Source organism: Astatotilapia calliptera, chromosome 5 (assembly GCF_900246225.1).
Source record: "Astatotilapia calliptera chromosome 5, fAstCal1.2, whole genome shotgun sequence".
Classification (NCBI taxonomy): domain Eukaryota; kingdom Metazoa; phylum Chordata; class Actinopteri; order Cichliformes; family Cichlidae; genus Astatotilapia; species Astatotilapia calliptera.
The window spans coordinates 16355883-16383059 of NC_039306.1; the positions used below are offsets into that span (position 1 = coordinate 16355883).

Genomic DNA, 27177 nt, shown 5'->3' on the forward strand with positions numbered 1-27177 from the left:
TCGACTTCACCTGTTTTTTGGAGATAACTTTCTTTTCTGTTTTGGATTTTGTTACACTGTGTGAGAGCATGCCGAAATGGTCCCATTGTCCTCAGAGTCACAGAGAGGTTGCTTTCTTCTTAGAATGGGATTGCAGCTCAAGTGAGGCAACAACTAGCATCTTCAAGTGCCCTAGTTGTGCATGTTTGTGCTTGTTGGTGTGCATTAATGTGGTTTGTCGAATGTGTGTGTGTGTGTGTGTCATGGGTGAAGGGTTAGGGCCTGGAAGTGTCAGGGAGCTAGCTCTGCTGGAGTGAGATACCAAAGAGTAATAAGTACTGAAGATACGAGAGGACAGCTCCATTGAGGCTTGTGTGTCAACACTATTGTCTTATGCCAGCATAGACTTTAGTAGCATGGTAATCACTACAGTCATGAACAGAGGAGAGCTTGTTGGCACAGAGGCATAATCCTGGACTTTCCCCAGCCTGACAGGGAGATGGCATGGTAATCATCCTGCTACCAGACTCCTCCTGCTAATTAATAACAACTTCTGGGGAGATACTTCTGAAGCACGTGGCTTCACTGGCAATAAGCTAATCGGCACACAACTAAAGGCCACATAAAGGAGCAGTTTCAGATAAATCACAACACTGAGAAACAAAATTAAACAAACCACAACAGGCCAAAAGAGAAGCGGGTTAAAAACATAAGAGTGAGCTCGACAACAACAGCAAACTAGGCTGGAGACAAATGAGCTAAGTCAAGATGAGATGCATGAAGACAAAGTAGCTCACAGGAAGACCAGCTGAGTCATGTGGGCTGTCAGACTGAGGGTCAGAGGCAGAGCTGCCTGTTTGCTGGGTTATTTCAGGGCTGCTGATCTCAGCATCATATGCCAGAAGACATTATTTTAAAGCAACTCAACAACAGATGGAAGGCAGTGTCTTAATACCTTATCTTTCTGAAAGCTTTAAACCTGTTTTATTTCAGAGCACAGTGAGCATCACTGATGGGCGTGGTTGGGTTCGGATGTGAAGTCACACTGTCCCGGTGGACACCTTTTTATCACTGCTGCAAGGCAACAGGTTAAATCAACAGGGTCTAAAAAATAAAAGTGACAACGTGTGATTACAAAGTTGCACTGTCATACTGAACTTATAGTCTCCTGGGGCAATGCTCTAGCTCTTAGTGTTTTTGGATTGTTTCAAGTATTTCCCATCAAAACAGTGACGCATTAACTTTAATTCCAATTCTGGGGAAACAATGTTGTTGGAGGCAGTCAAATCTACCAAGATGCTACTGGTTCTGGTAAAAAAAACAAAAAACTCCAGATTTTCAATCTGCTGGGTTTTCAGCTCCTGTGAGCTGAGTTTTTGTTTCCTCAGTCGTCAGTGGATGTTACAGCAGAACTCTGTGTCGACAGTCTGAGACCCAGCAGGAAAAGTTCAAGGTGCACAACCCCGTGAAGCACTCGGGATTGGATACTGCGACCGATTTAGCTGAAAACGGCCTTTTTATAAATGTCACCTCCTCTACATCTCTGGGCTATAGCTAGAGATCCAGCTCCCTTCAGCAATGACGATCCTTGCCTAAATTGGCTCAGTTTGATGTAAAAGGTGGAAGTTTGGACTTTCTGCAATATCAATTTGTTAAGCACTGGTGGTCAGAAAGGGACCCTTAAGGTGCTATCAAAAAATATCAGGCTTTGTTTTTTGATTACTATGGGTGAAGTAGCCAAATTTTGTGATTGTGTATACACAATGTATAACAAAACTGACGAAGGTCTGGGACAACATTAACCCTTGGGGCTCAAATTAAACTTTTTGTTGGTAATGCACAACCAAGTCCTGCAGTGGTACTTCTGAGTAAAAAGAACTCATAAAATATGTATGTGGGGTAATCAGGTTGTTAGTTTTTAACTGTTGCAAATCTGCAACACCTGCCTTGAGAGGGTTAATAACGTTAATCTCATTAATTAAACCATTTATTCTTAAATAACTGAATATTTACTTGACTAATTCATCTTTTAACTAATTAAGGAACAACAACACAAGTCAGTGCACCCATGCTTAAATATTTTCTGCATGATATCAGTCTGGCACAAATCTGTGAAGAGATGTTCTGCCATTATTCACAGATGTTTCTTTTCAGATCCTCTTTGCTGCAGGGGTTGCACTTTAAGTTCTCCAGATGTGGGTGTTCTGTTGGATTCACGTCAGAAGACATACTTGGCTAAGTCATAGTTCACTTTTCTTGAAAAAAACAAACAAAAGATGTGCGATTGTTTGTGTCTTTTGCCAAGCTTCTTGACACTACGAGCCCACTCTTTATTCTGCATTTGAGTGAGCTCACTTTGCAAACGCCACCTCCTCTAAACCTCTGGCATTACTGCAGACCCATATCAACATGCTCCCACCTCCATGTTTCAAGGTCAGACCTATGCAGTCACTCTGGCATTCATTGCCAGGTCCACACCAAACACTGAAATCCAGACAAATGGCTTTTTGCTTCATCTGAATAAAGAATGTGTTGCTTGTACTCATCAGGCTTTCTTTTGTAAGGCGTAATTGCGCAATTTTGTGCCCTCTCATAAGGAAAAGTCCTTTGCTTAGTGGTTTGATGACTGCCAAAGCAGATTCTTACGAAAATCTGTTGTTCCAATATATGGTTGTGAAAATTGCTAATTGTACACCAACGCACTCCTGAGGTCAGCCGACAAGCTTTCAGGGGTTTACATCTTCAGGCAGTTTGTATTTCATTATCCCAGGACAAAAGAGGGAAAGAAAGAAAGCCGTGTGGAGTTTTCTTTTAAAATCTTGTGAAATCCAAAAACTGTGAACAGCATGTGTAATAACTTTTGTAACAGAATTCACAGATAAACAGACTTTTGGTGCAATGGTACTTGTAAAGCACTTTCCACTCTAGTTGAGCACTCAAAGCCTTTTCACGATAAGCCTTATTCACCCATTCATACAAGTGCCTTTTTCTATGCCTAAGTGCTTTAAACCTAATATTCACACATTCACACTCTGATGGGTGGATCGGGGAAAATCAGGGTTCAATATCTTCTCCAAGAACACTTCTACATGCAGACTAGAGGGACCAAACCACCAACCAGACCTCCTAAACCACAGCTGGTTTAGGATGATGCTGGTAGTTTCAATGCTGTCTCTCTATTCTATTTTAAACTAAAAGCTAAAAAAAATCTCCCAGTTTACTTCATGGAAAAAAACAGAATTGAAAGGTAATACAATTTTGACAGTTTCATTATAATACAAGGGTTTCTACACATAATACACCAAATTTATTTTCAGAATTTTAGTTTAACAGTAAGAAGTATCGCCTCACAACATGGAAAGTTCAGACTTCCCCACAGTCTCATTCCCTGTAGATGTTCTGTTTAGACATGTTAGCTCTTTGGCAAGAACAGCACCCTAATTATTCTAAAAACGATCATTTAACACACTTTTCATATAACTTTAAGTAATAAGTTTACAGAGGCATTCTGTATTTTGAATTGTGCTCTGCAAACAAGTGGACACAGCCTATCTGTATAAATAATTACAGCATGGAAGTTCTGAAAAATAAACTAGGCACGCTAAATTTAGCTATTTTCTTGCTTTCTTTTTTTTTACACTTCCCCCCTCAGAATGGCTTGACTAAGACAATATCATTCATCAGGGTCCAAAAGTGTTCTAATAAATAGCATTATATTGATTCGAGGGCATGTGGTGGATGTATAATCACGGCACTGCATGTTTTCAAGCACACATCAAGTATGTAGATGCCTACACTGTGATTAATGGGTGACACAAATCATTCCCTTTTCTTAGACTTTGCATACAAGTATGAACTTCTCCACTTACCTTTATTGGCGCATGCTATCCACTGCAAAGGGGTGACATCGTAGTTATGCTGGCCAACAGAGAAAGTGAAAACACGAACCTGATTGACGAAAACAACAGATAAAAGAGACGAATCACATCAAGGAAATTTATATATATATAAATAAAAAAGTAACTGACAATAATCCACAAACTTACTTACTGGCAATAAAGTCAGCATCATGTACATAAACTATACTGACTGACCTCACAAACATCTCCAACAGTAGACGACAGTGATACAGAAGTGAAACTGCAGATTAATCCTATATGACAGCATTCGTCATGAAGGAACCGCAGAGTAATGAATAATGGTAGAACTATGAAATCAGGGAAATGAAGGGTGGAAGTGACAACAAGCTACTAGTGGAGTATCTACTGGCTGTAATATTACAGGCTCTGATGATAAAGTGGCTAATTAGTCAGCAGGTCAGAGCTGTTAACACCAGCAGCTAAACAACAAAAGAGACGAAATAAGAGGGAAGGAATGCGAGAGAGGAGCGAGTTGAAGAAAGACTAAGGAGATTTAAAAAACAAAACAAATGGGAGTGAAGAAGCTTGGAGAGCACTTTATATGCACAGATTGGAAGGCTTGGCATGTCTGACTGTCTAGCTAAAAGATCTGTTTATGCTATATTCAGACAATGTCAGCAGAAAACAATGGAAACAGGGAGAGAAAAGGCTGTTTCTAGAGATGCGTGATCTCTTGGGCTGAACAGATAACATCCTCATAGGGACAAACTCACTGTTTTGTTGGGCCAGTTGTACTTCTCAAAGATTTCCTGTGCGCGATCCTCCCCGCCATCTGTAAACATCATTATCATCTTATTGCAGTTGGCCCTTGGGGCATTGCTCTCCTGTGGCACAAGAAACAAAATGAGAAGATAAAGGGAAACAAGGCAGGGAGATATGCTAAAAAATGCAGCAGTAAAGGGGCAAGCTACTAAAACATATCCACTGTATGATCCCAATGCAATAATTACAAGTACTTAATTAGCTTTAGTTATGTTAACAACAAAATGATTACAAAGTGCTTAGTAATTGGTTAATAATTGGTCTTTAAACCATATATTTGAGCTGCTAGATATTGTAAAGCTGGAAATGAGGTTTATAAAACATTGTAAATGGTTATTAAACAGTTTAACACTGATGGGATAGTATATTGCCAGGGGTGTAAATCTGACCTGGGCGCTGCGGTTTGTGTTTCTTTCGCTCTTTGATTTCATTTTCACTCCTTTTGTGGTTGAGTTTCAACCACTAAAGCTACTTGATTAAGTTCTGGAAAAGATTGTGCTTTAGGTTAAAACATTCCCCTTCTCAAAATCAAACTATAAAGGACACTTCAACATATTCACTAGAGAAAGTGGGAATCGAACCATTAACCTTTCAGTTGCTAAACAACCCGCTCCACTGCCCATCATTGTAAAACCAAGAGTTCTGAATAAGAGTCCATATGTGATCAAATCCGACCAGTACTCGTATCTATTATTCCCTTCCTCTTCATGTATTAATTCTTCTATATTTTTTCTTTTTTTCCTTCATCTGTTTAAAAAAACCTCCTCTAATCCACTCATTGCTTTACTGAAACATTTATAGATTTCTTACTTGGCAGCCAAAGGCTTCTTCACATTGGCGTAATTTTAGGATTGCATCTTAAGTATACAACCTTATTCTAGCATTAAATCTGGTTGTCTCGAAAACATTTTCACTGGCATTATAGTCCCCGCCACCCTCCTGCACTGCAGCTGTCATTGATATGCAGACCAGCAGCAAGTCAATCTGACAAGATTCTAATAAAGACAAATAATATTGCGACAATTACATATTTTTATTGTGCTTTTGTCTCCAATCACGGCAGTGAGTCATCTACAGACAGCGATTAAAAGGGGCCTTTTTATTTCTCATTCTGCCGGCAAAAGGGAAGTTGTGAGGGTGCGGGTATGGAGGGGAGATCACTTGGCTCCATGCCTCCGAGCCCACCAGAGGAATATAAAGTGTCTGTGGCTGATATCCTCTGGGCTGCGCTCATCAATCATCCCATCAGAGCCCATTAGGGTGGCAGCCTCCTAAAATACACAGCAGCATACGGAGCTGAGGCAGCACCTGTGTCGGGAGCACGTGGCTCCCTGCTGCTGACAGACCTCGCCACGGTGCTGGCTGCTGAAAAAGCTAGCGTCACTCCATTGCTACCGCAGTTATAATCAGACTTGCCTTCAACACTGACAGCCCTCTGGAAATGTCTTACGCAAACCTCAGCCACTCACTGTCAGCTTTGTGTTATCACTGTAAATTCTGTTTTATTAATTGGATTAGACAGCAACGTCAGCCACAGACAAACAAGGCGCTCGAGGATCGCCTTTCCCTGAAAGGCTTGTTGGCTCTTACATTGAGAAGCTGTTCAAAGGCGAATGTGAAGCCAGATTTGTAATCTGTGGTCCCCTTAGCTTGCATACGCATGACGGCTTCCTTGAAGATCTTCTTGTTACGAACGTTGGCCTGGACCAAAGTCCTGAAGCAATCAACTACAAAAACGGCCTTTTCATTGAACTGGAAGGAGACATAAGAAGAATTGAATGATTTGCCCGTTTAAAAAACAGTTGTAAAAGTGCATATTTCTATGTAACGTATGCATGTGTGCACAGTTCATGGAGACAGGATGCAGACGTGGGTGTGTGCAGATGTAAGCTACCCTGCTCCTGGCTGGCAGTAAACACTGGTAATTACAACTTTCCACACCAAGAACAGGTGCACCTGAAACGCCAGTGCATTACACTGAACAGAAACCCAGCCAAGGTAATATAATCTGTCTCATCTCATCTACCAAATTAGCCTAAACCTGTGTATATGCATGTGCTCGTGCTCGTGTGTGTGGCATCTCTGCGCGCTATTAGCAGCATGTTTGTAATAGCATGTTTCAAATGATGTTTCTTCTCGAAGGTCAGCTTCAGAATCAATTAATGTTTTCAGGACAGATTGATGTAAACTGCTACATGAGAGAAAAGATGGCATTTTGATTAGGTCGGTATCATGTCATATTTAAACTGGCAGACAAAGACAGACAGAATTACAGTGCTGCTTCTTCAAATGTTAGGGAAAGCAGAATCTTACATATCTATATTAATGCTAATATATATTGTAATATCGATATCACTAAAGCACTTCTGGATGGATGCAAACTGCATTTCGTTGCCCTGTACCTGTGCATGTGCAATGACAATAAAGTTGAATTCTATTCTATTCTATTCTATTCTAATCTGCGCCATATGATCAAGACAAAATTAATCTGTCACATGTGCTAATACATTACCATATATTATTATAACTAATTATACAAGCCCTTACAAGTGAAACCAGATGATTACTTTTGGTTCATTTGTATTTTTTTTAATGCATTTTGGGTTTGGAAGGAATTCAGAGCAAGTTTTTCTAAGCCCACACTTTTTTTTTATTTATAAGGGGAAAATCAGATGCTTTCCCACCCAGATTACCATGCTCATTTATTGCTCTTAGAGCTGGGATTTAGAGGCATACAGTGGCTAAGAGCAATGGATTATGAGGGATTACTGAAGGGAGTTGACAAACAGAGCCACCACACCGAGCAAGAGGACGTGTTTCTGTGCGTGTGTGTGTGTTTATGTGTTATCGGCCCTGCAATATAGAATAACACTAAGGTTCCCCTACACATAAGTCTCAATAGAAAACTTGGTAATAAGTAGACGGCCTCAATCCTACAGGGACAGCAGTGAGGGAGGACAAGCAGACAATGTAATGAGGAAAGAGAATGGTTTCCACAACAACTGGGAGCTGAATGACCAGCTTACTAACTCCCTGCTTGAGTACCACCTGCTTAATGAGTGCCACAAATATTTGTGTTGATGTTGTTTTCCGAAGAGATTCGTATTTGTGTTCACTGCAAATGTGGTCTGCAAGCTTCCACTTACACTAGCCACATTCACATAGTCATCATCTGATAAAGTGTCTAGCATCTCCACTACGGAGGTCTTCATGAGCTTCAGAGTGAGTCCGCTGACACTCCCACTCCTGCAGAAAAGAAGCAACGAAGCACTTGCACGGTCAAGTTATAGACAGACGTTTCATTTTTATTTTTTGGTCGTGTCTACTTTTTAAATCAAAATTGTGGGTTATACTTAGAAAATCACTCCATATTTGGACATGTATTCAATAAATGACATGCATATTTAGGAATAAGACCAACATAAAAGTAATTAAAGCTAAAAAAAAAGGAGAATATGAATCTTCCTTTATGTTTGGTCTTTTGTCAGACCAACAGGTGGCACTAGCACCCTTCAAAGGAGGCACACACTCATACCAGAAGAAAAAAAAAAGGTTAAAAGAGAAGCGAGACACTCACACATCCACAATGATGACCATGTCCTTTGGAGATGATGCACCTTGGATATACCTGGACAAAGGGAGACAAAGAATGGGCTTTAATTTGTTCCCGTAATCTCTGAAAATTGCACTTTAAAAAGAAGCCAAAGTCACAATGAGCTGAGCCATCATAATATGGAGCAACCACGGCTCAGCCCACTTAAGCTACAGAATACTGAAAAGGCTTATGTGCTTAGAAGAGTTAATAAGTTGTTATATACTTCAGTGTTGGCTACAGCTTCTGCGAGCTGACTTCAACACAGATAGTCCTCTTTGCCGAACAACAATGCCCACTCTAAATAATTACTGCGTGAGACAAAGTAATTACTAGTTTACAGACTAAGTGTATAATAACATATTTAGTACAACTGGCTGTACTGATCTGCACAACCCCCTTTTAAGATGGCACTTTTAAAAAGACCTGTGAAAAATAAAAATGTATTCAGTATCACCAGAAGATTGACTCAATTATTAATTAGTACCAGTAGCCGAGTTACTATTTTTACAAGGGCTAAGTTGTTTTGATATTCAGACATACTATTTTACTGCTACAGATATTTATTTTACTTTCGACATAGATGAGCAAGTTTCTTGTTGTTCTTTTTTTTTTTAAATTGATATCAGTCAGGTCACCATAAGCTGTGCTGGAGACGTGCTGAGATTGCTGGAGTCTTGAATTTCAAGTAGAGTTTAGATGAAATCACACTTTGTGTCACTAAATTCCAACAGCATTAAAATTTCCAAGACAATTTGTTTTTGTAGTGCTAGTAATCTTGCAGCTTTCATTGATAATTATTTCATCAAATAATTGTAGGAGTCACATAGAAAATACATCTTTATTTATCCTGTTATGCTACTGTGACTCATGGAATCTACCGTGCAATATATTTAGTCACTTGATATTTACTGTAAAGGAGCAGCCTGAGTAGTGTTGACCTGCTCAGTGGAGAGCCTGTGCTGAGCTAAGTGCTGTCAGTAAAAGAAGATAGCTGATGTTCTGTTCCTTTGATGACTCATCAGTTGGGCGTCAAACCACATTATTTACTCTGGCAGGCCCTTTGTTTCTTATTTTTATTTATTTATTGGGGGTGGGGGAGGGGTGCACAAGCAGCTTAAGACCATTGTGCTTCATCTGCAAAGCAACTTCTAAAATAGGGCTTTTCTGATGTGTGCGTCTGCCACGACACAAGCCCACAAGGCAGACGCAGCAGTGAGCTAGCTGCCCAGACAACTTGCGTCCTGGAAGAGGCGCGCACATAACATCTGTCCAGCGTTGATAGAGGATGACATACAGAAGGAAATCTGAAATCCCCTCAGTCTCTTCCAGCGGCAATTAAATTCACATTTACCACTGATGCAAAGAGAGCTGAGATTGATGGACATTATATGCTTTTCTGTGGAGCGCTGGAACGAGGGAAGCGGTGGGGGTTGGAGTGGTGGTGGTGGTGGGGTGGGGGGGTTCAAATGTGAGCACTAGTTTGACATTCTGGGAAGCGAGCAGGCAAGCAGTTAGCAGCCGTCTTCGGCAGCGTAATCATCAGGGGTCTCTTACAGCTGATAATCAGCCATTCCACTGAGTGTGGAGAGAAGCCAGCTGCCTGTGGGCCAGAGAGGCTCTTTTCTTATGCTCGGCCAAGCTGATGTGGAGGTAGAGCAGCGGAGCCTCGGTAGGCCTCGCCGCAAGTCCCAGTGCTCCCATTCACTGGCAGGCGCCACTTCAACCTGCAGAATGACCTCTGACCCATTCTGCAGTGACATCTACCCATCACAGTGCCTGGGTTCTAATCCACTTTAAGACACGATCTGGACCTTACTCTGCAACCTCCCAGATGGAACCAGGGCGATGTACCAGCACTGTCTCCCGTGAGGTCGATTAACTGAGCATGCCCAGAGTGAGCATAGGCAAAATGTATGCATGCATAAAAGAGAGAGTGAGAGAGAGCGGAGTAGGAGGAGGGAGAAACCAATTATTTTCAATAATAAAGAATGCCACATCAAAGGTAGAACTTCCACAGCTCTCCAAAAGTGTGTGGCGTATGAAATCAGGCCTGGAACCATGAGGCATGCTGGCATGCATGACTTTTATCAATTTAATTACTGAAATCTTAATTTGAGGCAGAGGCAGGGGGGCTGAGACTCCACCACTTTCTTTTGAGCGGAAGGGGTTTGTGAAAGCGATCATCGATGCAGGACCGAAACTCGGTCAGAATGTGGCCCACGTCTCCAGTCCCTCAGGCTCGTGGATGGAGACACCCTGTCTGGAGATTGAGCGAGGGTCATTTGGTGATGGCTGATGAACACAGACCTACTGCAGGATTTCATTAACTTCTGTGGTCAGTCTATTTCTCATAGAGGAGAATAGTCCTTCAATGGGTCTTGGAGTTATTTTGAAGGGGGCTAAATGTTAATTGTAATGCAATGCAGACCTCTATTACTTAGTCATTATAGGTCATCTTCAGCTGCACCAATGTAAAATCTCACAATGGAAAACCGTGCGAGTTCTGGACGTGAAATATGGCGAGAAAATATTACTTTCAAGCAGATCGTTTCTCCCTAACTGTGAGAGAGGCAGCATTGATCAGCAGTAATGGGGTTTAAGAAGAATGTGCACGCAGTGATAGAGTAAGGAAGAGTAACACATGAGCAAGGATAGCGTCACTCAACACTGGAGCTATAGTGCTGCCATGGCTGATCTTCCACAAAGATTGTCTTAGTGTATCAGCACTCCTCTCTTTCTCAGCCTTTCCAGTGCCTGAAGTACAAATGAATTTTCTCTATGCCTCTGAGCAGAGAGCAACAGGATCAGAGAGAGTGCAATGGAGTCAAGAAGTTTCAGTCTCCGGGCTGATACGTCGTTCTACTGTTCTGACAGATAAAAATCATAAATCGAGGCCGGTATTAATATATAATTCTCCACATTTTGACTCATGGATCCAGATGTGTTGTTTCTGCATGGATTCCAGTCAGTAATTACCTCTCAGCTTCTGCCCACTGATGCCATTCTTTCCCTGTCATTACCCAGTCTCCTGCGTGCCAAGGCCAGGTGACAAGCAGATGGGCCTGGCTGGTGCTGAACGGAGCCCTGTCGCCCATTCTGTCCCCCGGCGACAGGACCGCCAGCCAGCAGACACAACATCTCGGCCTGTGTCCTAGCAGTCCATTCTCTTTTAGTTATGGTCAATATTTTACCACAGACAATGACCCATCAGAAATAGTGACAGAGGGTATTTTACTACATGTATTTCATATGACGAGGTGTCAGTTCTTGTTTACCCGTGAACAGCTCATTACAGTAGATAAACTAATGCGAAAGGTCTCCTTCTGAGTCCACCTCGTGAGCCCAAATTTAATTCAGCCTGTTCATTACACCTGTCCATTGCATCTAGGATGCTAAGTAAAATATTACACCTCATAAAATATTAAATATCATATAGAAATGGCTACTAGGCATGCAAGGATCACTGTATGGTGGTAATAGACCATTTAGTGTGACTTGTGAACATTGTGACATTATGTAAACTTGAAAAAATGATTAATAAAAGGGATTTTGCACCTTGTTACAGTCCTTTATTTTGAAATCACTACCTTATAATGCTGCTGGAAAATTTATCTTTTTGACTGTTAGTTGGACAAAACAATTAATGGGCTGACATTACCTCCGAGAACACGTGAAGAGCAATTACTTCTAGTTGTCGACGTCTTGTTGAATAAAATATTCATCAAAAGCAGAAACCCTAAATTAATCAGTAAGGCAATAATCACTGGAGCGGTCGTTTAGGAAAGCATGCATGACATGTGACATAATAGCTAATTGCAACTGCCGAGGTTTAACTGGTTAGTGGTTATTTTAAATAAAAAGCAAAAGTATTGATTTTAACACCCATAATCACAAAACACATCATGTACTCATGTATAAATGCATCCATACACTCACAAATATCGAAAATCAAGACACAGCCTGATTTGTGCGTGCAGCAGACATGTGCTCTTTACACTGAGGTGGAAGGAGGTATTGCTCTAAGTGATAAATAAATCAAAAAGAAATGCATTACACAAGCAATGAACACAATGACATATTCTACGTTGCGGTGATTGTGTTTTGCTCCTTTTGTAACAGTCTAGTAAAGGGAGTCTCATTGGAATTCATGAAGTAGTTGTATCGAGGCACCACGTTGTAAAATCAATACGTTAACTGTGCCGTGGGGGGAGGGGCATGCGTGTATGTGTGCATAACTCTCTCAGGAGATTGTGTTTATGCACCCTGACCCATTCACCGAAATGCTGTGCATTACATTTAAATTGGAGGAATCATCTTCTACATACATTTCAGAAACATGCACATGCATATAACACGATCCATGGAGTGGGAAAAAAAGGTTTTCTGTATTGTTGAAGGGAGTTGTGCTTATTAAACGCACTGTGCTGATAATGAGCTGCATGCATACACACATACTCTGTATAATGAAACTGACACTACAAAATGTGAGTTTTCCTCACCGCGATACGCTTGATAAGGATGCATCATATAAAATAGATATATGGCGAATAACCACAGATTAATGGGAGAATTGTAACACAGGGAAAGTCTGTTTATGCGTGTGTGTGTGTGTGTGTGTGTGTGTGTGTGTGTGTGTGTGTGTCCACGCGCGTGTGTGTGTGGATGCGTGTCTGCTCCCTTATGCGCGTGGATTTGTGTTGTGCTGATGGGCTTATTATTTTATGGACTGCTGCTCTCTTAGTGCTCCTGTGGATGTGGCAGGCAAATAAAGATTGAATTAAGATAACAATATAGGAGGACAGCGCCCAGAGAGCCTGCAGGAGAAAAAGATGTTGTCTGCCATTTATTTAGTCCACTTTCTGTTGATTATTGGAAGTGCTGGCACCGAGATGATTCACGTGTGCATATTTTCAGATATGCCTGTAAATACAGTTGTTTTGTTTTGGGTTTTCTTTCACCACTTTTCAATCTGAAATAAATACTGAATATTGAATTAGTCATGCACATTTCTTTATAGTAAAGTTTAGCAACCAAGTATCAGCCTGACATTGTTGTTTTAGCAGATGAAAGATCTTTTTTTAGTGCAAACCTTCTGATAAAAGCCTGCTGCATCACCTTCAGTAGGCCTCTCTTTTGACCCGGCTTCTACCTGAAGTCGGGAGAACAAAGAGAAAAGAGGAGGCAAAGCCCGGGGATCTATATATATTAGAATTGTGTTTTCGGGAGCTTCAGCTTCGCGGATTGACCGCCATAGTCATAATATTTATAAAGAGGTTAGATTGACTTCTTGAAGAAATCAATATGTGATACAGCCTACATGCTGTTGTGAACCTGGGAGGTAATGGGATCTTTGCAACGCTTGGCTAACAGGACTCCACGCCTGTCTCTGGTTATTTCTTTCTTCGCCTTTCACTTTCCCCATCTCCCTCTCCCTCACTTCAACCTCTGCTTCGCTTCCCTTGATAACAAGTGCAGACATTATAATGGACAAATGTTAATAATTAATGTCAGAGCAATTGGAAACAATTAAGTGTGTTGACTGGACCATTAATTTTCCTGGGGCTGTTGGTAGGGGAGCAGAAGGCGAGAAAGACCATCTGTAAAGGAAGGCGGCCCCTCTGTTTTTTAAAATTTATTAATTAATTATGTTTTCTTTCCACAGAAGACCACCTGGACAGCTCTGGCTAGGTCAGTCACACCACTATCAGTTACTCCCAGTAAAACTACAGGTTTACACTACAAAAGAGCTGCTGCTCTTTGATGGGACTCTTCTTATAGACGACATCACTCCTTATATTACTGAAGGATGGTACTGAGATTAGATCTGTGTATTCTCTGGCTTTACTGGTATTTGCAAAGGTGTAGAATCTATAGCATCTGACCGGTATCACAGCATGTGATCTGATTTATGTGTAGGAGGAAAAGGGCCGGTCGGTATGTGAGTAGAAAGTGTGTGTTTGTCACTTTTAGTCACTATTTGTGCACATTTTCTAGCCTGCAGGAAGCTCCAATGCCAGTGTATTTACTTTTGGTACACCTCTGTGTTGTGGGTTTGCTGTTGCTGTAAATGAAAGCAATTTAAAGTTGTACCTTGCATGATGTGAGATGAGCACAAAACTACATAGAATAGTACAGTTAAGTTAAGTCACAGTGACTTGACATGAGATGATAGAAAAGTTGAATTTCAGGGCCAGAACTGAAAAGCCAGCCACTGCACCATTCGTCATGTAAAATTATAGGCAATTTAAAAACTACTGAGACAACTGGACAGGGATAATTACTGTCATCAAAAATTTCAAATCTAGCATTTGTCCTATTTGGAACCAAGGGCCAAATCTCGACATTCCTTGAGGTCACTGAAATGGTGACTAGCCAAACAAATCAACAAATTGTGCAACGAATCTTAACGTGCAATACGTAGTGAGGGTTTAATAGCGATGTATCTGGGTCCAAACGCTCCTTTGGTTTCCAAAATCAAAGAAACTCTGAAGCACTACTGAGAATCAAAGACGGTCCAAATTCTTTCAGTTCCAATAAAAGAAACAGAGTAGCTTTTCTCCCTGGTTTGGCAAGAAATTTTTACTGCCAAGGCTTTCATGAAAAAGTCAATTTATAAGGTTTAGAGGAATCACGAGTTAGCAGGAAGTTAGCATATGCCATGTTCTGAGCAGAGTAGTTCTAAAAGACTAAAACATATAGCACTGCAATATGTTTTCAGTTAAACAAAAACACAAAAATACATTTTAATGGAATCTGGAGGGTTAATGAAATTAGGCAAGCTGACATATAATGACGTGCTCCTTGGTGGGGAACTAGGCTAACATAAACACACGACCACAGGGAAGATGTAGGATGAAGGTTAAACTTTTCTCAATAATCTTCATGTTAAGGATCATATGACAGGGAGAAAATGCCAAAAACAGGCTAAACTTCAGCCAAAAGAGCATCTAAAGTGATCCATCCACAGCACAAGGGTAGTTATTAATATGCTCCTGTGTGGTTTGGATTACTCACTGTGAAAAAGTCCTGATCCAAAGCTTGATATCCACACTAAGATTTTAGTCAGCCTGTGAGTGAGTCTTTGCAGATAAGTGCAAATATTTGGTGTCTGCTACACTCTGAATCCACAGGCTGTGGTGTACAATGTGTATAAGCTGCAAATGTTAAAAATATAAACAAAACAGCCTCAACCAATAGAAACAGGGTTGATACATCTTCCCTTAACAAGTAGATGTAGATGTTTTTACTGCTTCACGCTGCTGTCTCTCATATACCAATGTGTAAATATTCATGTTATATAGGCTATTTTTAAGGTGATTGTTCAAAAGTTCAAGTTTGTTTCTTATGAAGTCTTTAACGTGAATAATTTTATAGCATCAGAAATGCCAGCACCTTATATTAGCTAACTCTAGATATTGCACATTATACTGTGAAGCTACTGGATGACATTTGCCCAAATGAGCTTCTGTTTCTCAAGATGCGAGATCACTTTACAAAAGGAAAACCTTTGTATGAACACCGGTAGACTTGACAGAGCTTTAATGTGCTTCAACAAATAAGGTGGCAATTTGAACAGGCTTTCAAATGCTAGTTAGCTTCTCACACTGAAATAGAAGACTATAGTTGATGAATCAATATATTCTCGGATTTGAAATTTTCACCATATGTGTTTGTAGTGTTGTATTTCCTGTGCATCAAGATATTCATTCTGTAGGTTTTTTTTTATACATGTAGAGGAACCTCTGCCCACTGTCACACCTAACTTAAGCTCAATTAGAGCTTCTATTAGGAAATAACATGAGTTCAGGTGTAGCATGTGCCATTTTTCTGTTCCATCATATTCGTTTATTATCTGTTTTTCAAATTACAAATCTTAGAGAATATGAAAAACATGCTTTGTTTATGTGCTTTTTATGTGCTTTTTTCTACCTTCAGTTGATGTATCACAAAATTTTGGCGCCTATCGACTGGACTACCAAGCGTAGAAACAACTGTAAAATAAAACTTAGAAAATGTGCATAGCAGCAGCTACAAATGCACAATTCATATTTTTTTACACATATACAAAAAAAAAAAAAAGAAGGGAAGGATTTTAGTCCTACCTAAATGCCACACAGACACATATATTGTGCTCTTCTTAGCTTCTGTACACCTTGCATCTGTCGTCGCAACGGATGCCGCTATCTACAGCTGCCACACGACGGGCTTACCTAACACCAGGAGACTGGTTTTGGAAAATGCGTGATTGGCTGACCTCTCCGGAGAATGTCAGTTGGGGAGACAGCACGTTAAAGTATAATCACACAAGTCTGACCTGACATATCATGACACTCCCTGCCACGGCTGTGCCATTCAGCGCGGCTGGGCACAAGTTGCTAAGCAACAGGCAACGGGAATGTCGAAATCTCCAACATGAGTAAAAGCTCAACAGAAATGACAGTGACAAACATGGACAACCGGGGCGGTGGGTGGGTGACAAGGTGTTCCTCTTTGCAAAAACCCCCCACTTCCTCTTGTCCACCCCATCACACATGCTCCTGCTGCACCGTCCTCGTCAACCTTCTCATCCGCCTCATTTCTGTCTCCGGGAAGAGTCCCCCAGTCACAACATGTGTAACAAGAATTAAAATCAGGTTTACTTCTGTTATTGCACTGACAGATCACCGACAGGATCACTGTTTTAACATGTCCCGCTAGACACTGCCTTGTGTTTTCCAGTGTTTTACATGTTTCTAGTGTTGCCTGATGTGACAGTGCAGCACAACTTTAGAGACTTAAGCCTGGTGTTAACTTAATTAAACTGTCGGGGAACACCTTGTTAGTCTCATGTTTGTACACTGTGATGTTAATGTTTTCATTCGGAGGCACAATCCGTGATCTTACTGTAAATAGAAGTGTCACCCCGAACAAAATCTGCTCTTGCTTGAGTGTTAGGCCCGTCTGCCACCCCTGCTCACCTTGCAGCGGCAGTGCCGTCTCTGGGTGTTGCTAAGGGTTACCTGCTAATTGTCTACGCCTGAGGAGGTGAGGATTAAGGCTTGCCCGAGGGTGGCTTGAAGTGAGAGACACCACTTCTTGCCTCCATGCTTTTTGCTTTTAGCTGATATTATAAGTCATAGTTATAAGTACTTGAATGAATCCAGTGTTAATCATTTTAAAGAGAGCACCAACTTTGAGCCAGGTCACAACCAGTCATTTAAACTCAATTATTTTCAAATATTATCAAATATATCATCAAATATTCAAATGTACCTTTTTAAAATACATTTTTTGTTAACAATTCTGATTTTGCATATAGATTTGATGCAATTTATTAAATAGCTAGACCAGTTTTTTTTATTGTTTTTTTAAAGATTTCAAAACAAGAGACACAAGTTCCTTTGGGGGGTTTTTCTGTAGAAAGCCATGACTCACCTTTAATAGAAAGTTTGAGTTTCTCTGCATGTGCAGATCTACCTGTGCTAACACAGACTGCATTTACAGCATCATGGCTTGGTTCTCTCATGTGGCCTGAAGATAAATAAAACACCAACCCGAGGAACTGAACAGTAAACACGATCCCTACACTGCATTTGGGGACAGGCCTCTATTTGTTTGCATTGTTGTGAGACATCCTATAGACTCAGCTTTAAATCGACTACTTGCAAATACAGTAGTAATAATTGTCTGAGGGAATATGAATAGCTTTACGAGCCACCGGATGTGTTTATTTGATGCAATCTGCACTTGTTGATCAGGTTGGGTGCAGAGTAATCTCTCAGTTTTCACGGATGAATAAACTGAACCTTGATGGGACCTTAAAACTCCACTAGAACATGAAACGAGTAACTGATTTTATGTTTCATTTCATTTCATTTAGAAGATCGAGGCTTTTGTCTGAGTCATCGTTAGACTCGGATACATTTTAAGATATTACCTGTGGAATATTGAGTTTCATATAAACAGTAGCACAATAGAAAGGGTCGCTGGCGTTTGTTTAGTTCTGAGGTAGTTCTTGTTGACTTCGTCTGCCAGCCTGGCCTGACCTCAAACAGCCACTCACTTTGAGCTGGCTGAAGACAGAGATGGAAAATGGGGTCAGGTCTAATCAACATTGCTGTCATGATTATGTCCAGTTCACTCCAACCTGTAACCAGGCAACAGGCAGCGCTACCACAAAGCTGATGTGACAGTGGCAGGTAGACAGAAAGTCAAGGGGTGGACAGAAAGCTCGGGCGGGTGGGTGTTTAGCCCAACGCTGCCTATTTCTGTCCAGCTCATCACTCTGTATAGGTATTAGCATTTGAACACAGAACACACGTCAAAGTGGGCACCCGAGAAAAGGCATCATATATGCTCTTACTATATGTATACTACTGTGATAAGTCTGGAAACAGTCAATGATCTGATTGAGTTAAATATTATTCTCTTAGCTCTGAGCTGAGCACAGGACTCCTACTTCTTCTGTTTGTTTTTCTTCATGTGAAGCCAGTTAGGGAAATCCTCTGAAAATGATGTCCTTTTTAAATTCAAACGGGGTATTTTGAGCATTTTTATAATAGCTGCATCAATGTGAAGAGCATTGTAAATGCAATCACAGGTTATGCTGTTTCACCGAGCAAATAATTATAAGGCTTATGAAGATGAAATTACCACAGATTATTTTCAATATAAAAACAAAAGGCATATGCAGTGAAGTGACACAGGCCGCTGCCTCTGTTATATTAAAATGTGAAAATGGTTACAGTGCGCGTGTGTGTGTGTATGTAGAGGTTGAAAACAGAACACAATTTGCCATAGTCTTAAGATAGTACGGCAGGAAAGCTGTTGCTTTTTTCACTTTTTAATTTCACTCTGTTGCTACTGCTGATTTTTGCATAGGTTAGGAGTCACCTGAGCAAACTCTTTGCCCCTCAATGTTCAATGGGACTCACCTGGTAAGCACTCAAATTCAATACAAAGATGGAACACCCTGCAAATTTCAAAGTCTAACAACTTTATCTAAGAATTTAGAGGACGTTAAAAATAGTTACATTTTTTCATTAACAGGTAAAATGTGTTTACACAGCAGGAATACTTCCCGCTCAGCTGGCCCGAGCTGAGTTCATTGAATGATGATCCAAATTATTTATGTGCAACACTGTGCAGTGTTATAGGACAATAATAAAATTTTTGCATTCACCACTTACATATCTGGCTCTAAGTAAAGGCAGCTGTTTTCCTATTCTTCTTAAAAACACCAGCAGGCATTAATAATAGTGCAACAAAGCATGCAAATAATGACTTGTGGACAGGAGTTCTCTATAAAGAGGGCACTTACCATGGTCTTCTGCGGACATCGTATAGGTCAATCTTGTTGGGTGCCCTCCATGGAGTTGCTAGAGAGCACAAGAAAACAAATTATAGCCCATCCAGTGCACTGTTGGATGTTTCAGATCAGATTAGATCAAGGTAATCATAATTTCAGTCTCTCTATCAAGTTACCAGTAGAGCCATCTGATAAGAGATTGGCAATGTTCTCCAGCTGAGGAGCCCTAGGGTCAATTTAGACTCTATCATGCAGTAAGTTATGACTGAGGCATCACTGTTGACTCAGTACTCTGCAGCCTACCTGGGTAGTATCGTGTCATGCCCGTGGCACTCCCAAACACCTGCCAGCGGAGAGAGCTGTCCTCCCTACGGTTTTCAATGAAGACCCTCTCCAGTGCCTGGGTCCAGTTTAATTCATTAAGGATGACGGGGGCTGAGGGAAAACACAGAGAGCAAAGCACATGAGAAAAGACTCATTATGACTAATTGGAACAGATTTATGCAGGCTTCAGCCTTACACTGATTTGTTCTTTTCTTTAGTGATTTTTGCATTTTGTGGTGCACAATAGATGCAACTCAGGCACCAAAGGCTTTGTTATTCATCAAATTGCAGAAATACAAAGATGTAAGTAGACCCCATTATTTAAGGGCAACTCTCAATGCCTCTCGGCATGCTGATTTTCTGAGAAAAAAAAAAAAGTAGTCACTTGTCAATACTATATATTATTACATGATTACATGATTTGCAGGTATTCAGGGGTCAAGTTCTGCTCTCCATAGTTTTGTTATGGTCTGTTGCAAGGTTGCAGTGCTAAAAAACCCCCACAGAAACACAGATTTCTACAAAGTAATCAAAAACACTGTTGCGCTTGTTCTCTTTTCAGCAGGTGTTTCCTGGATAAAGTTTTGCTCAGATGACACACGTACCAAGACAGGTACAAGGTGAAAACAACACCAGCCTAATGGCTGTTGCCTGCAAAGATAGTGGACCTGAGTGTAACATAACTGCAGCTTTTCTCTGTTACGAACCCAAAGGTCAACTCTCTTGCTGAACAACCTTGTCCACACCAGCAAAGAAAGCTTAAAACATAAGAATGCATGTATGCAGGCGGCTTGGCCGGAGGTCACGTCTGAGTATGGAATTAGTCTAATCTGGGAAATCTTCTTTGGAGGGCAGGGGAAGGATCTGATATGACCTTGGAGGAGGTCGTACAGTCATACTGTCACTAGCAGGTTTTGGAGAGAGAAACAACTGCTGAATGTTTGATAATAGGGGCCCATAAACTGTTTCTGCAGACATCCATTAGGGTGTTAGAGGATTTACGGGTGCTTGGTTATTTGGAGAGGAGAAACAGGTAAAAGGAAAAAGACTATTCAAGTCAACTTTATTAATATAGTGCCAAATCACAAGGTGCTTTATATAGTAAAGTAAATGCTTGTGCATGCACGACCAGATGCATTATTGTGCATGTTCTGAGCTGAAGCATAAGGTCATAGATCGCACATGTCAGACAGAAATGGATTTATAACTGCGGAAAGAAGCATTTATCATCTAGTCAACAATAGGTGGAGGAACACGACGCAAGTGTAAAACGCGCATCTTTTCTGCTTCCGCCTGTCTTCTGTTGTTTTTACGCTGTCGTTGTTTTGCTTGCACTCGTGATCTAAATCATGCTTTCCATTCGTGCATATCCCTGCGTGACGCAATGTGCATCCACACACACATAAGCCAAAAAAAATGCTTTCAGTCTGTGTTTAATAGCTAAGCTGAAGTCAGAAGATGGGGAGTGCAATCAGAGGTTTAATAGCCACCTGATTAAAGAGGAAACAAGACGAGGCGCTGAGCTGAGGAGAACTTCACTCGCTTCTCTGATTTAATTACTCAGCCAACCAAAGCTAGATAAGCCCCTGAACCGACAAGTCCAGCTTTTCTCAACCCCACGTTTGAATTTCACACAAATAAACGATCATTATCCACTTTTCCATGCTTTTCAATTACTGCTCAGTCTTTGACAACCTGTCAGTTTAAGAGGTAAGAAATATGACACTAGCCTTCCATCATTCACTTCTCACCTCCTTTACTGTGAGCTGTCACACATTATAGAAAAATATAACACTGTTTATTGTTTTTAGTTGAAAGCTGCCAAAGTCTTTTTAAAATTGTGGCTCAAAACAACCTGTATCCTGCATCCTAAAATGCGCACGCACACACACACACACACACACACACACACACACCACACACACACACACACACACACACACACACACCATAACGCAGCACTAAGCAACGTTTGGAGGATATGAAGGCCAAATTGCTGCCATCACCAAAGGCAGCTCCTCGACATGCTTTTTTTCTCGAAATTCATAGACACAAACACAAAAGAAGAATGGAAGAGGATAGAGGCAGCCCTGCAAATGGGCACAAACATAAAAACACATTTGGGGGAGGGGGGGTGATTGATGGAAAGAAACACAAAAATTAACACGAGTGACTGGCTGCTTTCACAGCAAGAAAGAAAGCAATTTCTCGCCCATGGGGGCAGAGGAAAAAAAATACCCAAAACAAACTTGATGTTCAACTGTTAAATTGAAAACCTAAGACGCTATTTAGGTCAAAGAACTGATTATTCGGTTTATTTTTAGATCGTGTAACAGCAAAGAACAAATGACGGATCACCTTTGACGTTGTTAAACACAGTTTCAGAGGTTCAGTTATAAGGTCTGAGTTCAGCAATATTTTGATGCATACATGATATATGCATGTCTTTACGTTTTGCTTCCAGGAGTCAGACATTTTTAGTAATTTTTAAAATGTTCTAAATGGTCTTAAGGAACAGTAACAGGCTTTCAGGAAGGTTTTCTTGACACTTCTTTAAACTGGCTGCTTATCCATACATTTTCAGTCTGGTCCTTGTTCATGACCATTTTCAGACGGATGTTGTTTTTTGTGTTGTTTTGTTGTTTTTTTTGTTAAGCCAATGACCTATGAACCATTCAGGCACAAAAAGCCATCTAACTCAAGAGTAGGGCTGAATGATATATCGCATTTGCGATAATATCGCGACATGATCAAGTGCAATTTTCTAACCGCAAAGGCTGCGATTATACTCTGGACATGTCCAAATTCATGGGCTGCATCCTCCTGAGGCCGCATTTGTAGACCGATTACGTCACAGCGACGCGCCGAAGGCTGTCCAAATTACTACCATATCCCAGAATTCATAGCGCGGCCCAGCCAAACTCCAGTTTCCAACAATGGCGGCCGCTACTAAGTTTTAAAATTACTCATACTAATCTTTCTGGGTCACAAAATAAACTTTTAAAATATTTTCAGGCGAGAAAGTAGTTGTGTAAACATCAAATATCTGCTCGGTTTATCAAGATATCCCATATTTGCAAAAGCGCTTCGACGTTTTCAGAGGCGTCTGCTACCCACCAGCTCGACAGCTAGCCGGGAGCTCGAGGGTTACTGATGCGGCCGAGAACGGCACAACTCCCGGCACATCATTTTCAGATCACCGCGGAGTTTCGCTGCTCGGGTTAAACGTAATATATAAGTCACTTAGACAACCTAAAAATGTTATTGTTGGGCTTTTTTCAGTGTTTTGTTTGTTCGTGAGTAAATCGGTTTGGCTGAGATTAAAGTTATTAGATTAGATAAAATAAAACTTTATTAATCCCCCGGGTGGGTTCCTCCTTGGTTTTCACACAGCTGACTAAACGTCAAACAGAAAACTTATTAAACAGAAGTATGAGACAGTCGAGAATTTACGCCAGTGTCTGGTTATATTTTAGATAGCAAGAAGCAGACGGCCGAGTTTATTAAACGCCACTGAGACAGCGGTGACGCTAATCAGAACTAGACCGTCCAATTTCACGTGTTTGTGTGTGTGTTTATACAATTGCTATTATGTTTGCACTTTATGTGTAATGTTACTGACTGCAGAGATCAGTAAGATGTGTGTATTTTTTATTTATTAGTTTTATTTATTTAATATTATTTTTTAATTGAATGACTGTCTAGTAGTTCACAGATGTCGAAAAACTGAGTGTGGTAAAGCCACTGATTTTTTTTATGTATATTTCTGCAATCTGCACATTGTACTGACTTTCATTTTAATGTTTACACCAGGGTTCCTTGTCAGCACTTTATGCTCAGATGTTTGTAAGCTAAAAATAAACTATTGTGTATGTTCAAATATACTGTTGTGATTGAAGAAGTTAAATAAAAATGTCAGTCATCAATTCATGCATCACCTCATGTCATCATAACAGAGGTCTGTCTTCCAGGAAAGAACAGTTTAAAATTAATGTAATATAGTATTGGCCATACTATATGATGTATTGCTTGTCTTTGTTTAATAATACAGAAGACAAAGACCTTAAAAAATAATCGCATATCGCATCGCAATCGCAATATTGGGGCAAAAAAATCGCAATTAGATTATTTTCCATAATCGTTCAGCCCTACTCAAGAGATGAACCAGTGTTAACCAAATAACAGATGATTAAGAAAAAAAATAAATAGGGATCTTTGAAATTGATGGCACTGGAGTTTGATCCGCCATGCAGTACCATCTGGATAGCATCTGATAGGCAAAAGTAAAAGCATATCTGGATAGAGAAGCACACAATGGAACACTATCAGCCATGGATTGGCCTCCTCAGAGCCTTTGTGAAGCAGTGTGGGAACTTAGAAAGAACAGAACAAAAGACAACCAACATCCAAACAAGAGCTTTGAATGTCCTTCAAGAAGCCTGGGGAACTATTTCTGAAGCCTACTTAAAGAAATTACCAGAAAGCTTCTCTAAGAGAGTTCAGGCTGTGCGTGAACAAAGGTGGTCATACCAAGTACTGCCTTCCAAGCTCTGTTTTTGCCGTATATGCTGTATTTCCATTTATGATTAGCTATGTTTCAATCAATCAATGCACTTCTTTCCCATTTTCCTTGCAAAATATAAAGAATTGAGGGTTGGTTCAAGAATTATGCACATTATTGTATTAGAGGACTCTATTTTCTCATGCCTTGTCAGTTATTTTGTGTCTGTGTGTGTGTGTGTGTGTGTGTGTGGCTATTTTGATGATTCATTTGTGAATGATGCCACTAACACGCCTGCTACAAAATAAATTGCATTCTACCAGAATTAGAAAGCAAAAGAGCTTTCTGTTCTGTCTCTCATAACTCAGTGTTTACATTCGCCAAGAATCCAGATGGTATGAAGAGCCAGAGAGATTAAAGCGGAGAGCGAAATTTGTGCGAATTGCAGTATGTCTGACATTATAACCATGTATTTTCAAACTTGCTGTCATCGCTTCCAAGACTCCGAAGCATTTCAGTGACACCAGTGGCTATATTCTACTGATACTTGCGTGGAGATTATCAGGGAACCAAACCACGCTTTTCAATTTCACCTGTGCCGTGCAATACTCTGTGGTCAAAGAGCCATCTGATTAATGTGTAAAAAAGTATTATCCTTTAAGCATGAGCTATCACAGCAGGTTACTGCAGCGGCAGCCCATGTGCTGTGAAGTCCTGGTGCTCTTATCTGAAGAAGCACCGGTTCTGTAATGATAGCTGTCCCAGACAGGCCAAGGGCAACGAGACATCCGGTGACCTCTGTTAAAACTAGCATCGTTTCAGCTGCCTCGACGAAGATCAAGGTAGTAACTGAACTCTGGTTTTTAAATCACAAGGAATTCTGACCTTTTTCAAATCTGTGTTGTTTTTACTGTTTTGTCTCATATTTATTTTCTTAAACTCTGTCATGTCATTCTGACCTATGTTTTATCTTATTTGGTAATTTTAGATGTACAGGACTTTGCTCAACTCACCCACAAACACACGATGTACTACTTCGTACTTGCTTTGCACACATATAAGCATGCTAACTCAGCAGCTATGTATGAGTTTTTGTTTACACCCTACTGTTGGTCAGTCTTGTTCCTCTAAAAAAGACAGAGCAGTACATTCACACTGCCAGCTGAAACTAAACCATTCATATTTGAGCCATCGCTACTGTCAGGCCAATTCAGCAAACACGCACACACATATTTACCCACATCTGCAGGTGATCTCTGCAGAAAAACAGGCACATCCCAGATAAGAGAAGCTAGCAAACTAATTCTCTTTGATTTATTCAGTTAGGATAAGCTGTGACTTCTCTGGACAGTTGATAAAAAGACAAATTTCCCCTGGGGGGGAAATATGCTCACACAGGCAGACAGGGCCTAAGAGGACTGTGTTGGCCTCATCTTTCACATGAAATGCGCCTCTCTCTGATATCTTTAAAAGGTAATTCATCAGCGCACCGCTCCCCTGACATTTAGAGCACCCTTGGCTTTGCCCCCTTTATGAAGCAAGACTGCACACCAAGTAGGGAAACAATTATGAGTGGGATTTATGGAGCATCTCTGTGTGAGATCATTCCTCATCTCCTCCCACCTCGATCCTGTGACCCCACCCCTTAACTCCAAGTACACACATTACTCACCGTGATGTACCTGTGATAAGCAAACAAACAAAAAAAAAACCCCATCTAAAACAATATGTCCCTTATGTTCTGTGTTAATCCAACATTCAGAAACAAGTCGTTGCACCACTGCTGTGCATAGAGAGCAGAAAAATGACCTGCAGTATATCATCAAGCAACACAAGTGGCGCCTTCTAAGAAATCCATAATTGTAATGGAGCTAAATCTATTACCAGAGACCCTCTGAAGAGCCATAACCATCAACGCCGTCATGACCATAAGCATTATATATTTCTGTGTTTTAAACAGAGCGACTAAATGTTAGTGAATGGTTCCTGTGTTTTGGAGGCAGAGTTTTGAGCTTCTGGAAATTTTCTCTTTGTTTCATTCATGTTTGAGTTTTTGTTCAGTCACTTCGCTAATCTAGTTGGGTTTTAATTCCTTGTGATTTTGTTTATTATTTTGCCTTTTCCAGCTATAGCAGAACTTGTATTCTGAGTCTTTTAGTTCTTGTTTAAATTTTAATTTAACGATCATGTTAAACAAAGAGATTATATACCCTCCCAGTGTTCTAGTATATGAGGGGTGTCAACTCCAGGCCTCAAGGGCCAGTGTCCTGCAGGTTTCAACCTGGGTCAGCATACCTGAATCAAATGATTAGTTCATTACCAGGCTTCTGGAAAACTGCAAGACATGTTGAGGAGGTAATTTAGCCATTTAAATCAGCTGTGATGGATGAAGGACTCATTTAAAACCTGCAGGCCTGGATTTGCCCACCTTTGTACTATACCACGCTCAGTGTGGGTCTCATGCTGCTGCATTACTCAGTTACTCGCAGTTACTTCCTGCTTTAGTTTGTTACTCACCTTCTAACTGTACCTTGCAATCAGTTTTACTGCCCTGTGTCTCATCTTCTAGTTCAGCTGTGTCTTGTTACCCTGACGTTTCCACTTTATATTATAGTTTCAGGGTGAATGTGTTCTCTGCCTGCTCGTCTGCCTCTGTTCTCTAAATGTTAACCATTTATTTCTCATGTTCCTGCTTTTGTTTATGCCTCTTTTTTTTTGTAGTTTGTAGTTATGCTTCTCTGTAGACTGTTTTCATTAAGCAAAACACCGAGATATGCATGGAAATATTAGTGGGTTAAGATGTAAGAAA

General features: G+C 40.6%; 1 protein-coding gene across 6 annotated transcripts in view; it reads right to left on the reverse strand.

The window, feature by feature from the left end:
• cacna2d2a (calcium channel, voltage-dependent, alpha 2/delta subunit 2a) overlaps positions 1-27177 on the reverse strand; it is a 182875-nt gene that overhangs the window by 24210 nt on the left and 131488 nt on the right. For all 6 annotated transcript variants that reach the window (XM_026167545.1, XM_026167551.1, XM_026167547.1 and 3 more), the window contains 7 exons: positions 19847-19978; positions 19556-19613; positions 8239-8289; positions 7808-7907; positions 6252-6413; positions 4613-4723; positions 3849-3927 (listed from right to left, as the gene is read on the reverse strand). In XM_026167545.1, the coding sequence (XP_026023330.1) occupies positions 3849-3927; positions 4613-4723; positions 6252-6413; positions 7808-7907; positions 8239-8289; positions 19556-19613; positions 19847-19978 (693 nt within the window). The remainder of the gene's footprint in view (positions 1-3848; positions 3928-4612; positions 4724-6251; positions 6414-7807; positions 7908-8238; positions 8290-19555; positions 19614-19846; positions 19979-27177) is intronic.